This window comes from Microtus pennsylvanicus, chromosome 11, assembly GCF_037038515.1.
Source record: "Microtus pennsylvanicus isolate mMicPen1 chromosome 11, mMicPen1.hap1, whole genome shotgun sequence".
Taxonomy (NCBI): domain Eukaryota; kingdom Metazoa; phylum Chordata; class Mammalia; order Rodentia; family Cricetidae; genus Microtus; species Microtus pennsylvanicus.
The window spans coordinates 93,660,017-93,675,300 of NC_134589.1; the positions used below are offsets into that span (position 1 = coordinate 93,660,017).

The 15,284-nt window shown below is 42.6% G+C and overlaps 1 protein-coding gene across 2 annotated transcripts in view; it reads right to left on the reverse strand.

The window, feature by feature from the left end:
- Positions 1-15,284, reverse strand: part of Glyr1 (glyoxylate reductase 1 homolog) — a 40,622-nt gene that overhangs the window by 20,596 nt on the left and 4,742 nt on the right. For both annotated transcript variants that reach the window (XM_075941913.1, XM_075941912.1), the window contains exons 4-6: positions 6,344-6,482; positions 5,669-5,908; positions 717-803 (exon numbers count right to left, since the gene is read on the reverse strand). In XM_075941913.1, the coding sequence (XP_075798028.1) occupies positions 717-803; positions 5,669-5,908; positions 6,344-6,482 (466 nt within the window). The remainder of the gene's footprint in view (positions 1-716; positions 804-5,668; positions 5,909-6,343; positions 6,483-15,284) is intronic.

Sequence of the window (15,284 nt, forward strand, 5' to 3'; positions counted from 1 at the left end):
TTCCATGACTCTCTTCGTTTCAGAACTCTGGTCTCCTTGGGTCTGAGGCCAGACCCTTGTAGGGAGGGCTTGGCTTCCTGGAATCAATTCTGATTAGAGTGGCCAAGACCATAGAACTCCACAACTGTTCACAACTATGCCTACTACAAGGTGCAGGCACAGGGAAGCCAGTGTGACCCCAGGCTACAAAACATCAAGAACTGCATTAATTGGGCTTAGCAGCTACATTTCTATAATCCTAGTATGTAACATCGGTATCTGAGGTGGAAGGATATCTAGTTTGACGTAGGCAGGGACTACCTAGGGAGACCCTGTCATAAGACAAAATAACCTCTCCCCAACCCTCCCCCCAAAAAACTACTTCCTCTAAGGTGGTGTGGGGGGAGGCACATGTACAACAAAACAGAGAAAAAAGATTATTAATGGAAGAGAGGATATTTACAATAAATATAAAAACAATTCTACTCCAAACAGTAAGAATGATAGTGGGTCTATAATCCTATATATGATGTTAAATAGGCAAACTGCCTAAAACATTAAACCAAAAACACTGAGCAATGTTTTCCTCCTAGACCTCTGTATTGCTATTCAATAAAACAAAACCAAACAACAGAAAGGGTGGAAATGGAAAGAGGATGACATAGCAAAGCCAGAAAATCTGCTGTGTGCTTGTTCTGACATTGTGGCCCAGTGCTAACAGAAGGAAAATTCTTTACCTCGCTCGCAGTTGGCTGCCATTTAAATGCGGCCATTGGTCCCGCCATCATCCCTTTCACAGTGCTCGACTCAGGGATGGTGAGGTCCTAGAGGAGAAAAGCAGAGAAACCATCAGGATACTTTGCTTCCCTTTTGGCCACACTCAGCCCTAAACTAAGCTCCTGTCAAGTGCTATGGTCTAAGTGTAAGTTCAAGCCAATCCCCTGGGCACGGTTCTAAGTGGGAGAAGGGCAACTGCTTCCTGCCAACACAAAGTGAGCCTTCTTCTCCAGTCCTGTAGTAATGAAACCCACACATACACTTATGTCACAAGAATGAAGGTTAATTAGGAAGCTGCCAGCAGGTCACAGGGAAATTCTTTATGGCAAGTAATAATCACTAAGAAAACAGTAGCTTCAGAGAGAATCTACCTTGTCTTAAACAAGAACAACTCTATGGTACTGCTGAGGAGACCCGCCCAGATCTGAAAGTGATGATGAATGCCAGAATACATTTTGGCACGGTTTCAATTGAGTAGCTCTTCATCTGCATGGCGTGGGCCCCACTCCCTTGGACTAAGCTGGTCTGGCCCCTCCTACCCCTGTGATAATAAATCATATCTCACCCACCTAGGTGGGATACCAGGGTGAATGCCCACATGCCCACAAACATTCCACCTTCCTGGTGCCAGGTCTCCTCCTCTACTGACTCAAAGGGCAGTGATCACTGCTTTGTCACTATAAAGCTACCCTTCTCCCTTGTCACTCATACCAAAATGGCCAACATGCTACCATCCCTGTAAGCAGGCAGCTGAACAATGTATCTCTTGCTCCCTCTCTGGCTCCATGCAGACTAGATTTCACACACCAGCTCTCACAGACCCCCCTATTTGCCTGAAGCCAGTTTCCCATGTCTCACAAGGAAGCTAAAGTTTGCTATAGCAGCCTTCCGGAAGGGCTATATGGTCAGTCACCTTACTCCACACTCTTCTTCACTTCCTCCCCTACCCTCCTGAGACAGAGTTTCTTTGCTTAATAGCTCTGGCTGTCCTGGAACTTGCTCTGTAGACCAGGTTGGCCTCAAACTCACAGAGATAACACCTGCCTCTGCCTTTCGAATGCTGGGACTGAAGGTGTGTACCACCACTAATTTTTTCTCTTCCCTTGCCATTCTCTAGTTTACCAGCACTCCATTCCCCCATCCCAAACACCCCAAACTCAAACCTACCTCAGAACTTCTGTATTACTGGGGATGGTCTTCCACCTGTCACAGGCTCACTTTAGGACACCGTGGAAAGGTTCCTTCATCAAAGTAGCTTTATTTGACCTCTCAGTACCTTCTCCCATTTGAAGGTGATGTTGATTACAATGACAGCAAAGGTTTCAGAAATCATCTTAGTACTAATTTACATATATGGTCTTATGTAACCCCATTACTCACAATGGAGAACTAATACTGCCTTCCTTTTACAGAAAAGAAAAGCAAGGGGATCAACTTGGTTAACTGTGAGACAGATTAAAAATTCAAACTCATGGGAATAGTGGCACACACCTTTCATCCCAGCCCCCTGAGTTTGCATAGGTCCAGGCCAGCCAAAGCTACATAGTGAGAACTATCTAAAAATATAGACATAAACCCAAAACAAACAAATAAACAAAAAACCAACCAGAAAAAAAATCAACCAACTAACCAAATGAACAAACAAAAACCCACACAAAACAATCCAAATTCCAGTAATTTGGACCTAGGGTTGGTGCTCTTACAAGTGTGTTCTCCTTCCACTCCACATTGGGAATCATGCTGGCATGTAGATGAACCTAAATATGCCTTAGAGAAGTGGGGGTGGGGATCTCTTCCTGAGAGGGGACATGTCTGTACAGTTCTCAGGTTTTTCCCTAGACATGTGGTCTGCGATGAAGTTGCCCAATAAACATCTGTGTAATAGACAGAATGTTGTAGCACTGCCCCAAAATAGTTCTGCAGTGGCAGATACAATCTTTTTGAGCTAACATTGAAGCCTCCAATCACATTACTACGTGGCACCTGACACAAGGTTGGTGAATTTTAAATTGTATTCAACAAGGGGGTAGGGAGATGGCTCAGAGGTTAAGAGCACTGGCTACTCTTCCAGAGGTTCTGAGTTCAATTCCCAGCAACCACATAGTGGCTCACAACCATCTGTAATGAGGTCTGGTGCCCTCTAAATAAGTCTTTTAAAAAGGATTGTATTCAATGAAGTTGGGACAGTGGAGCTCCAGGGACACCAGAATGAGAACAAGGAGTTTACAGCTCTTGGTTCAAACATAAAGTAAAGACCTCTATCCCTGATTCACTCTTCTTGGTGTTAGTGTGAAATTTCAGGACTATCATGGGACTGACTGAACTTGGGCTGAATGAAGCTCTAGTTTTTAGCTTAGAAGCAGGAAAGGAAAGTCCAGTCAAGACATGGGAGCAAGCCTCCGGGCAAGATCTGAACAGATGTCTAGACATAAATTCAGTCTTGTCTGAAGGTAAGCATTTTACACCTCTGAGATCAAGGTTGGCCTTTTCAGTTATCCTTAGGGGACAGAAGATTGTACCACAACAGAATGGCACTCACCTGGGCCTCTGCAGCTAGGAGCCTGTGCTTTACTGCTTACTGCCAGCCAAATGACAACTGCTATGTTAACACACCTGCACTCTAAGCTACAGGACAGATGAGGTCAGATGTACTGTCACTCCAGTACCGGGGCACACTCTCTGAAGCACTGAGCATAGGCCCAACCCCAAAACACCCAGAAAGGACCCAGCTAGGGGTCAAGAGCAGGTTGCTTTCCTAGACTGAACCTGGTTAAAAGTTACTACCACCCAAATGAGTTACTCGGTTGTTAAGGGTGAACTGCTTCTCATTATCAGCTTGAAGAAAGCCTTGAGATAGAAGAAAGCTTGCGTAGGATCCTGGGAGGGCTAGACTGAAGTAACTTTCCACCTCAGTTCTCTGCACACCTGGCTCCTATCCTGGAAATAGCTCACTCAGGATTTGGATCTGATACCCATCACTATTCAGGTATGGTCTTCAGCATCACCCATGAACTCACTCAATTCTCACAAACCTATGAGGCTCCATCAGACTAGGAAAATGAAGGAAAGGAACTTGGCCACAGTCAATCAGTTGCAGGAAGCCACAGGTTATATATAATCCAAACCCAGGGCCCATGTTCTAACCTCTCCATTGTACTTCCCTTTATCTAACAGGAAGCTGTTTCTGTCCAGGGTAATTCAGGAATCTATGAGGAGCTTGCCTGAAGACAGTGTAATTTGGAAGACAGTATAAAACGTGACAACTCCAATTTCTTCTTGACTGAAAACTACATTATGTCTTTTGGGAGCTCATATCAGGTCACATTCCTTGCAAAGTCCCCTACTCACTGAGGCTTACAGTTCTCTGAAGCTCCCTACCTCCTGATCATGGTCATAGGGGGACTCTTGCTCTCTTAGCCTCAGGACAGTGTGAAGGACCTTCTCCAATCAGTGGCCCACAGAGGCAGACCAGGCTGAGTGTTTTTAAAATGTGAATCAGATTCAAACATTTAAATTTAGGGTGTTTTGTATACAATTCTGCATTTCTGGCCCCTCTCATGAAGATCAGACAACCTGGCAGCAGTTGGGCAGGCACCCTGTGAATGGGTATAACTGGGCCAGCTCCAAGATGCAGTGAGCTCTCCCGTTCTTTTTGCAAACTCAAGGCAGCTTTAGTTGCTCTGTATGGTTTCACTGGTGTCTGACTGAACCTGCCAGTCTTGCTCTGGTGTGTAGTGTTTCATCAAGGTTTTATAACCCAGTACTCGCCAGCCATCTGGCTTCTGCTACTTTTATCCTGGCTGCATTATCAGTGTTCATCTCACAATTCACAGGCCACTCACTTCCTGAAATTCAAGACTTGTTAGACACAGGTGAGAGATACGCCATTTCTTCCTGGTTTCATCTGGCCACACGTTCAACTTTACTAGCCCTGACCAAATATTCTCTTTGCAGTACAGCCTGTCTTCTTGAGCACCCCTCTTCATATTCCCAAGACAAGCTCATCTAGTCTCATGAATAAGGCTATTCTTCATTCAAGATGGCTTCCCAAGTCTACAGCTCTAATACTGTTTGGGTCATGCTTCAAATGCATCATACTAAAATAAAGAACCAAAGGCTAGCATGTAGCTTAGTGGTGGAGTGTTTGCTGACCATGCATGAAGCTCCAAGTTCTACCTTTAGTTTCATAAACAATGACAACAGCAAACCCCAAATCCCTCCAAAAGCAAAAAAGAACCAGTCTCTCTCTTCTTCAGCTCCAATTCTTGACTCCTGATTATGTAAGAAAGCAAGGGCACTATGTTCTAGGGGTGAAGTTTGGCGCTACCTTCTCTTTCCTTTTCATCTACACCCCTCCACATAACCAGCTGCCAAATCATAGAAAGGCTTCCTCTGACATGCCTCTGCCCCATTCCTTTCAGGAAATGCTATCCCTTCTCATGGGTGACTATGGCTTTTTATTTGGCTTCAAGCTGTCTTTTCTGTCCTCACAGTTACTAAGGCCCAGTTTGGCACACAATGCCATCCAAACAACCAGCTTAAATAGCTTTCTGGGAGCTTCCATTATCATGAATTTACTGTATGGTCCTCTGTGATCCAATGTCAACTTATCTGTCCCTATACCTGCCAGGACACTCATGCCAGATTCATGCCTCACATGGGATACATGCTCACCTCTACAAAGCTTTCCCTCCCTTCTTGCTAGCCTTACCCCTGGCCAGGCCAGTGTACCTAAGCAACTCAAGAGACTGCTCTTCTGCCTCCACCTCCTGCTCCTTCTATGTCTGTGCATTTTGTTTTCGCATCATTTATAAAACATGGCAGGAACTCCACACCCACTGGATGAGCATGGCTCTACTTTACACACACACAAAAAAGCACTAGTTTGGGAAGCTACAGTGATAAGACAAACCTTCTCATCCTTTGGGGGCCGACCCCGCTTCCGGGGACTTTGCTCTTGGGCTCTTTTAAGGCATTTGGAGCCTCTCTCTGAAGAACCTGAAGTCACCCTCTTCTTTCCTTCTCCCAAGTTCTTCTTCACCTTCCCTTCAGACAGGCTAAGCTTGCGTTTCTCATCACCTGAGTTTGGCCTACTTCTCTCCTCACTGGAATTACGCCGATTCTTGTCATCAGCAGAAGTGTGAGATGATGTCTGAAAGTTCAACAACAATAATGATGACCACTACAACAGCCACTACCAACACTGGCCATGCAGTGCTCTAGGTACTTCTGTGAATTGTCCTCATAGCCACCCTGACAAACAGGATTCTTGCTCACCCATTTGCACTGGAAAAATAGTTTAAAAAAAGAAAATCATGTCACTTGTACAGCCCTAACGCTAGGAGGTGGTTATGTTCCTAAGCTCTCTAAGGTACTCCAGAGTTGAGCTACTCCTTCTAAAAGCAATATGCTTCAGAAAAAAGTGAGCCTAAGAAAAGTGAGCCATGGGCATAGAGTTCTGGGACCACAGTTGTTCCCCTGCTGGGCATCTCATGGGAATGGAGAGTGTCTGTGACACATTTCATCTGCTGGTAACCACGCTGAACCATGGGCTGCTGTTGCGGGGAACTGCTAAAGTCTCTCTCACCTGGTCTTTCCCCTTGGCTCTCCTGAGGAACTCTTCAACAGCATCCACAGCTTGCTGGAACCGTTTACCCTTGTTGATCTTTATCATTTCCTCTTTATGAGCATGATAAGGCTTTAGCTGTTCTACTTTGATCCAGGCACTAGTAGAAAATAAACACAGAAAGAGTTTTATCCATACTGCATATGCCAACACAGTCCTGAGATCTCACCAGGGTAGGATTTGAACATCCATTTGTGTTGGTTGGAAATTGGAAAAGAATAAACCTCACCACCATTCATCTCAAACTCTTAAGCCTAAAACACATTTCCTTCAAACAAACAGAAACACAATAGGTCAGAACTTTCCTTACGTGAAATCATGGTCATACATTTTATTTTCACTCTCATTTGCTAGCCTTCCATACCCAACCACACACACCTGCAACTGCAGGAGAAGCCTGTAGATAGTCTGCTGTTTACAGTGCGTAGCATGACGGCCACGGATACCTGCAAACATTATAAACCATGGCAACACTTTCACACAAAGAAACAACTGCTGCTAATCAACTATTTTTGTTTGCTCTTTTTTTGAGACATGCTCTCAATACATAGCTCTCTGTCCTGGAACTCACCATGTAGACCTGGCACTCCTCCTACCTCTGCCTCTTGAATGCTAAAATTACAGGTATGAACCACCACATGTGACTTAGTCAACTATTTGAACCAGATTTACAAAATCTGTCCATCAACCTAGAGCCTAGAGTCAGGAAATGTAACCAGGACTATATATCTACATATTTCTATCTATCAATCCATCCATCCATCCATCCATCCATCCATCCATCCATATAAAAAGCAAGTGGTGTAGGAGGTTCTTCTGTTTCTGTGTTACTTTCATTGGTTGAATAAAGAAGTTGCCTTGGCCTTTTGATAGGGCAGCCCTTAGGTGGGTGGAGTAGACAGAACAGAATTCTGGGAGGAAGAAGGCAGGGAGAGCCTCCCGCCATAAGGCTGCCAGGTCAGACATGCTGAATCTTTCCCAGTAAGCACGGCCTTGTGGTTCTAAACAGATTATTAGAAATGGGTTGAATCAAGATGTAAGAATTAGCCAAGAAGAGGCTAGATATAATGGGCCAGGCAGTAATCTAATTAATACAATTTCTGTGTGGTTATTTTGGGGGTTAAGCTAGCCGGGAAGCGGGACACAGCCCACTGTACCTCCATACTACAAGAAAGGACTCAGTTTGGAGAGATGGCTCAGTGGTTAAGAGCACTTGATGTTCTTCTAGAGGACCCTGATTCAATTCCCAGCACCGAGGGGATCTGGACTCTATAGGCACTACACATACATATACATGCTGCACAGACATATAAGCAGGTAAAACACCCACCTACATTAAGAAAAAAAAAGACAAGAGGGCATGAACTTTGATTCTTTTGCCTCTACCTCCCAAATGCTGGGATTACAGGTGGTGCTGGGGATTGAACTACTTATCAACTGAGAACTCTACCCCAAATGCAACATATAAAGTTTGCTGTTCTTTAGATATTTGTAGCCAGTGAGCCTAAATTTATTCCTTAATGATGGTATCCATTGCTGCTAAACCACACACACATATGGTCTGGGATGAGGGGAGCAGTCACAAATGGAGGCTTTAAATGACATTCTTCTTGAAAGGCAAAATGAACTCCTATAATTGTTAATTTCAACTGTCATGTAAAAAACATTAAAGTAAAAAAACAAAAACAAAAACAGCTGTTAATTCTGGAGTATCTGGCCTGTCATGGAACATAAACAAGCCTCCTGTAGTAGGCTTTCTGCGGCTTCTCCAAATGCTGTTCTGATTTCAAGCACAAATGAGAACACATTACAGGTATCAGTTGTACCTGACAAGTTATCAGTTAATTTACATATGTTTTCCCCTGTAATACTCATAGGATCTCACAGAATAACCTTCAGAAAAAGTGGGCCAGGCTAAGGATACAGAAACTGGGTTACAATAGCTGAAGTTTCATTCTTTAGAGAAAGCCAGAGAATATTAACCCATTATGACCCAAGTGTTTTTTTATCCATCTCCATCTTCTGCACTGAGTGTTGTGTGAGCAGTTGTGAGGATGGGTCAAGAACAAATATGGTAGTCCTTAGACCTTGGCCCACAAGTTTTAGACAGCATACTAGGGCAGGCACGGTATCTATGGCTAAGGCAAAAACCACAAAGGGACAGACACTGGTCTCTGGCACACAGGGTCAACAACAGCAGTGGAGTGAGATGTTTTTTAGTGGCTAGTTCAGCTACAATTTGCAACCTTACAAGAGAGGCATGAATCCAATTCACAGGGAGGAAACATGGACTAAGGTACGAACCTCCTAATGCTGGCTAGTATGTCCCTAGGGACCCCAAACCCAACCTCTCACTGTATTTATAAAATTCTAAGGACAGAGGTAAAGGTGATAAAGCCGTAGTACTAACTGGTGGCTCAGTTCTGAGACTACACCAGCCTAAAGAGTCAAGGTTCTCAAAACCCACACTGTCCATCTTTCCCAGAGCTGTAAAACTAGGTTAGATGCGCCACAAGCAATAACCCCATTCACTCCTTTTTGTCACTGCCATGCCTGTTCCTCCCACCAACCTGATTCAGAGAAAAAGCAAAGGTGAAGATTTCTCTGGAAGAAATGCCAATAAATTAGCCCCTAGTTTTTTGAGTCAAAACGGTTTAGACAGATTTCTGATTTCTGTAAGAAAAAAGAATACACACAAAATCCCACTCACCTTCCTGACAGGACTTTGAGAAACTATAATGAAAATATCCCCAATACAATGATCTTTGAAATATTCAAATGTATTTTGATGTTACAATACAAATATGACTTTGAGAGGAGAAAAGAGACAATGTTAATCTACTCAGGAAATTGATCAAGTGACAGAGAGGCATCCTGCCCCATCAGAGTACAGTCAATAACATGCCAGCTCACCAGAGTCCAGAAGAATCACCTCTAGAAAGCAAACCACACTCAAATCACTTCAGCCATCCAAACAAAATGTGTTCTATAGTGGTTATGGTGCCTTTTAGCTGGAATCTCAGTGAGACTTCTAATCCTGGAGGAACAGCATAGCAGCCTAGGCTGGCATGAAACTGGTGCCAGTAAATGATAGCTTCCATGATAGCATCTTTCAGTCATTTTTAGGGGCTAGAAAAACTGCTTGCCAAGTGGGTAGGAAGGCGCTAAATAAAATGCTCAGCTGGATAACTATTTTACCTTGTTTTAGTTCATGTGTATGGATGTTTTGCCCACATGTATGTTGACATACCGTGTGCCTAGTACTACTCATGGAGGCCAGAAGGTGGTGTCCCTAGAACTGGAGTTATAGAAGGTTGTGAGCTGGCGTGTGAATGCTGGGAATCAAACCAGGTCCTCTGGAAGAGCAGCCAGCACACTCAACCACTGAACCACCTCTCCAGTCCCTTGGCTGGGTAACTCTTCAGCATTAAAAAAATAAAAATTTGCAATAAATAAAATACAAAAATAAGTGGGAGGGCAGGGTCTAGCCTGGTATTCACTAGACCACTGGTTTTCACTGTCGTCTAGGCTAGCTTTAAATTCATAGAGATCTGCCTGTCTTAGATTCTCAAATGCTTCAATTAAAGGTGTGTACATCACCAGCCCAGCCTCAAATTAACTTAAATTCATCCATTTATTGATTTTTTTTCTTTTTTGGTTTTTTGAGACAGGGTCTCTCTGTAGCTTTGGAGCCTGTCCTGGAACTAGCTCTTGTAGACCAGACTGAACTCAAACTCACAGAGATCTGCCCACTTCTACCTCCCGAGTGCTGGGATTAAAGGCATGTGCCACCACTGCCTGGCAATTTATTGATTTTTTTTTTTGAGACCATGCCTGTATGTAGCCCTGGCTTTTCTGGAACTCAAAGATCCGACTGCCTCTGTATCCCAAGTGCTGGGACTAAAGGCGTTCATGACCACACTAACTTTAATTTTTGGAGGAAAGTTCTCAGGTAGCCCAGGTTGGCCTCAAACTCCATATGTAACTAAGGATGAATTTTTTTTTTAACTAAGGATGAATTTATCCTTAAATCTTTGATCCTTTTATTTTGACTTCTCAGGTGCTGGAATTATGTTTATAGGGGTGTATCACCATGTCTGATTAATGAGTGATCAGGATCAAATCCAGAGCATTACGCATGTTAAGCAGACACTCTATTGAGTTCCAGTCCTAGCTCGGCATTTTAAATAAAGACTGTTCTCTTTTCTGAGGGTGGATGATAGGGGTAGTGGTGCTAATATGAAGCTAGGGCTTACACATGCTAGTCATGTGGTCTACCAATAAGCTAGACACTCAGCCTTATACAGCTGTTTTGTTTCTTTACTTGTGATTTGTCTCACAACCTTTTCCTAGGACTTAGAAGAAGTTGTACCTATTGAGACCACTTTGCCATAGATCAAGAAGTTAAAAAATAATAAAACTCATCCAGTTTGTGCCTAAAGTATGAAGTCTTACTTTGATATACAAGGGAGTTAATTATACATTGTTTCTGGTAGTAAATGCTGGAAAATAAGAACTGGAAACCTATGAGGTTACCCAATCAGATATTTCTTAAATGTAAAAAGAAGAAAGAGCACTATCTGTATTGTAATATGCTACTAGCTACATAAGAGGAATAAACAAATCTTGATTCTGTATCTCTGGGATGGTAAAACCCAAAAAAAACTAGTCAACCTGAGCTGAGTATGTTACTCCCAGCACCTGAGAGTTGGTTGCAGGCAGTTCTCTTGTGATGTTCAGGGCAGCCATGGCTGACCTGGCTCAAAAACAAAATGAAACCAAAAGCAACAAAAACTAAAACCTACAAAAACAACAAAAACTAAACTAGTCCCTTGGGCTGTGGTGGTGCACTTGGGAGGCAGAGACAGGCAGCTCTCTGAGTTTGAAGACAGCCTGGTTTACAGAGTGAGTTCCATAAGAAACTTTGTTCTAGAAAACCAAAAAAGGAAAAAAATCCAAATAACAACAACAACAACAACAACAACAAAAAAAACCTAACCAACCAGCCAACCAACCAACCAAATAAACAAAGGGGTGGGGGGAGAGAAACTAGTCCACCTAAATGGCTGAAGGAAAAAACAACAACAACAATGGAATAATTTCATTATTTTCAGATTCATTTTAAAAACCATTAACATTATCAAGAATCCAAATTTCAATTAAAGACCTTTATATAGATCATTCCAGCCTCTCAGTAGGTGCTGCCATAGACTCCTGGCTTAGAGGCCTGCTGTAGTGGGAAACTCAACCTGGCTGCTGCTTTGAATTCATCTGGCATGGCTGACAGCATGTTCCTTGGTGTCTTGTCATACTTTCTACAAACTCTTCAAATGGAAGACAGACCTGACACTAAGTTATTCTCAAGATAACTCCACTTAAATAAAAATGCCCATACTTTGGAGCTGCTTTCTCCTTAAGTGAAAAACCATTATGACAACCTCACATGTGTCTTAGTCACTGCTCAGATATGAGAACCTTACAAGAATCTGGGCTGGAGCTTTGAAATGGAGGCACATAAAAACAGGAGTGGATGGGGACAACATACAAAAAGACACAGGAGCAGAAAGCCCATATCAGGTCAGTCTCCTTCTCTATCTGGATGTGTGAGTAGTCCTTAGAGGCCGAAGATGACATGTGTCATCTCCAATTTTAAGCTAGTTAGAAATGAAGGCACCAGGAAACAGACACACACATAGGCAAACAAAGGCAATATAGAAATGTCTGAGTTCACTTCCAGCAAAGTTTACCTTAGAGACACCAACAAGTCTATCATGGCTGTGCATTCCTGTGATTCTAGCACTTAGGAAGTGTAGGAAAGAGGATCAGGAGTTCAAAACCACAACAAGAACAACAAAACAAAGTATCACCATCACTGCCACCACCAACAAAAGAAAACACCAAGACTTGTAATTAAGATGAATTTAGAAAACTTTGTTTCTAGAACTTGATGTACTTAGTTTTTATTGTCAACTTGACACAACCAAGCACGGATTAGGTCCTTCTCCTGAGAAGAGGGAGCCTTAAGTGAGGGAGAACTCAGATCAGATTGGACTGTAGCTCATGGGGAAATATCTTGATGGTTGACAGGGGAGGGCCCAGCCCCTGTGGGCAATGTCACAACTAGGAAGTTGGTCTTGGACTGTATATGATAACTGGCTGAATAAGTCAGTAAGCAGCATTCTTCCATGGTTCCTGCCTGACTTCCCTCAAGGACTGTGACCCAGAGGCATAATATTGAAAGAATCCTTCCCTTCAAATAGTTTTTGGTTGTGGTGTTTAATCACAGCAACAGAAACTAACAAGGACAATGGTAACGTCCTCAAGTGCCTTTCTACTTGTGCTGCCTCCATTAAGCAATAGTCACCATTCCTCTATGGGCCTGTTTCTATAATTCTACTACATGACACCTGTTCACTTACGACACTGTCATCAGTCATGGTGGGAGTCACTGTTTGGACTGTTCCTGTTCCTGGGGAGAAGAATCTAATCCATTCTATTCAGGACAGCTACCATGCAGCCCTGGCACGGGATAGGTTGAACATTGGACATCACTACTCACTTAGCTCCACTCCTCAACTATGAATGGTATCAGATAGAAAGTGGATAGCTCAACAGCAGGTGAAAAGAAAGAGGTATGCTCACACATTTCCACCCAGTATGTTCTTCATCAACAACCATTTAGTTCTTTACACCTTATATCAGTGAGGCCTGGCTCACCTTTGATGTGGCTTGATTTAAAAAGCTCCTGAGTCTGGGATCCTGGACATCTTACCATTTAAATTTGCAATCCCTGGTCCTCATATGAGAAGAGTAAGAACACCATCCCTATCTACTTCCTGAAAGCAGAGGGAGAACTGGCCATAAAGATTGCCATGGAAACTGAGGTCTCTAGTCACAAGCTGCCCAGTTGGCCTATAGTACTCTCTTAAAGAAGAAAATTCCTTAGGGCCTTTCCTTGATTTATCATCATTATTTATTTTAATTTGCTGTGTATCTGTGCTTTACATGTATATATGTCTGCACCATGTGCGTGCCTAGTGCTCATGGAGACTAGAAGAGGGCATGGGATCATATGGAACTGGAGTTATACACTGTTGTGAGCCCCATGTGGGTTCTAGGAATTGAACTTTGGTCCTCTGGAAGAGAAGACATTGCTATTAACCACTGAGCTATCACTTCATTACCTGCAGTAGTATTCATGAACTGGTGGCTCTGAGTACCTGCAAACTAAATGAACACTTTCTCATTTCACTATCTCCAGCTAGAGAGCAAACCAAAATTTCAATAGTGTGAGTGTGTATGCGGGCATGTACTAGACCACGATGTTTAGAGGTTAGAGAACAACTTCAGAGTCAGTTCTCTTCTTCTACAAGAAGGTTGTTGAGGACTGAGCTCAGATTATGTGGACTGGCAGTCAAGTACCTTTATCTGCATCTTTGCCAGCTTCCACTAATCAAAATACATACACTGATTAAATATGTAATTTCTTTTTATTTTTTACGTTCAATGGTGTTTTGCCCGCATGTACGTCTGTGTGAGGGTGTCAGAAGCTTAGGAACTAGAGTTACAGTTAGGTGTGAGCTGTCATGTGGGTGCTGGAAACTGAACCCAGGTCCTCTAGAAGAGCAGCCAGTGCTCATAACCATGAGTCATCTCTCCAAGCCTTGATCAAAAAATTTTTTAAAGATTTATTTTTATTTATTTGTATTTGCATGCACAAGTGTGTGCATACGCACATGTGCATGCATGTCATATGTGTGCAGGTACCACTGAAAAAAGCATAAGGTGCCAGATCCTTTGGAACTAGAGTTATAGGTAATTATGAATTAGGTACTATGGTTGCAGGGAACCAACTAGGGTCTTCCAGGAGAGCAGTTAAGTGCTCTAAATCATGGAACCACCTCTCTAATGTCAGGTCAAAATTTTAAACTCTGAGCCTCATCTCTTCTTTGATGAGCCATAACCAAGAACAGATTTGTCCAAGGTAGATTCTCATACACTGATTCTTGATATTTAACTGTGGTTATATGGTATAGTTAATAGAGCTATGCTGAAGTTATTTTTCCCTCATTTATTTATGAAAGGGAAAAGGTACATCTTGGAGAGCTGACTCTATCTCATTAAGTCCTATCATCAACAGAGAGGCCTGATGAGGTAGGTTGGGCCTTCTTTTCCTAAGAAAAGAACATAATTTGTTAGATGTTTTGGTAAGAAAGGAAAGAAAAAGCCAGATGTCTAAAACTTTAGGATCATAAATTTTATATATACACACACACTGAAAATTTTTACTTTTTATTTATGTGCATGTGTGTGTGCCATGAGAGTTAATGTATACTATGTGCATATTAGTGCCCTTGGAAGTCAGAGACACCTGGTGTGGGTGCTGGGAACCAAATCCAGTCCTCCGCAAAAGCAAGCAGTAAATACTCTTAACTGCTGAGCCATCTCTCCAGGACCATCATAAGACATTAATAATTTTACTCAACTCTGCAATAAAGGTCCTTGCTAAAATAAAAATTAATTACATGCATTTTTCATTAATTCATGTGTCAATTTTGAAACCAAGTACATCTGACTGAATCCTATGTTTTCAGGAATATAATAGCATGGGTTGGGCTCCATTCACTGGGTCAGGGTTCAGTCACCAATGAAGTCTTCAAAACAGGATGAGCCAGGTCACACTTACCCTCAACCCTAATGTCAGTCTTAAAGCTTCCACCATAGTCACAGACATATTTGCCCTTTAGAAACTGTTTTTTATCTCTAAAATATTCAGTTATCATTTGTCTATAATACCTTCAAAGTGACTACTTCACGAACTAGGGATCATTGTGTTGTTCCTGAACAATCATGCATTCTATTTGAGGTGTCCCTTGCAGAACTCTTGAAGGCCACTAGCTAG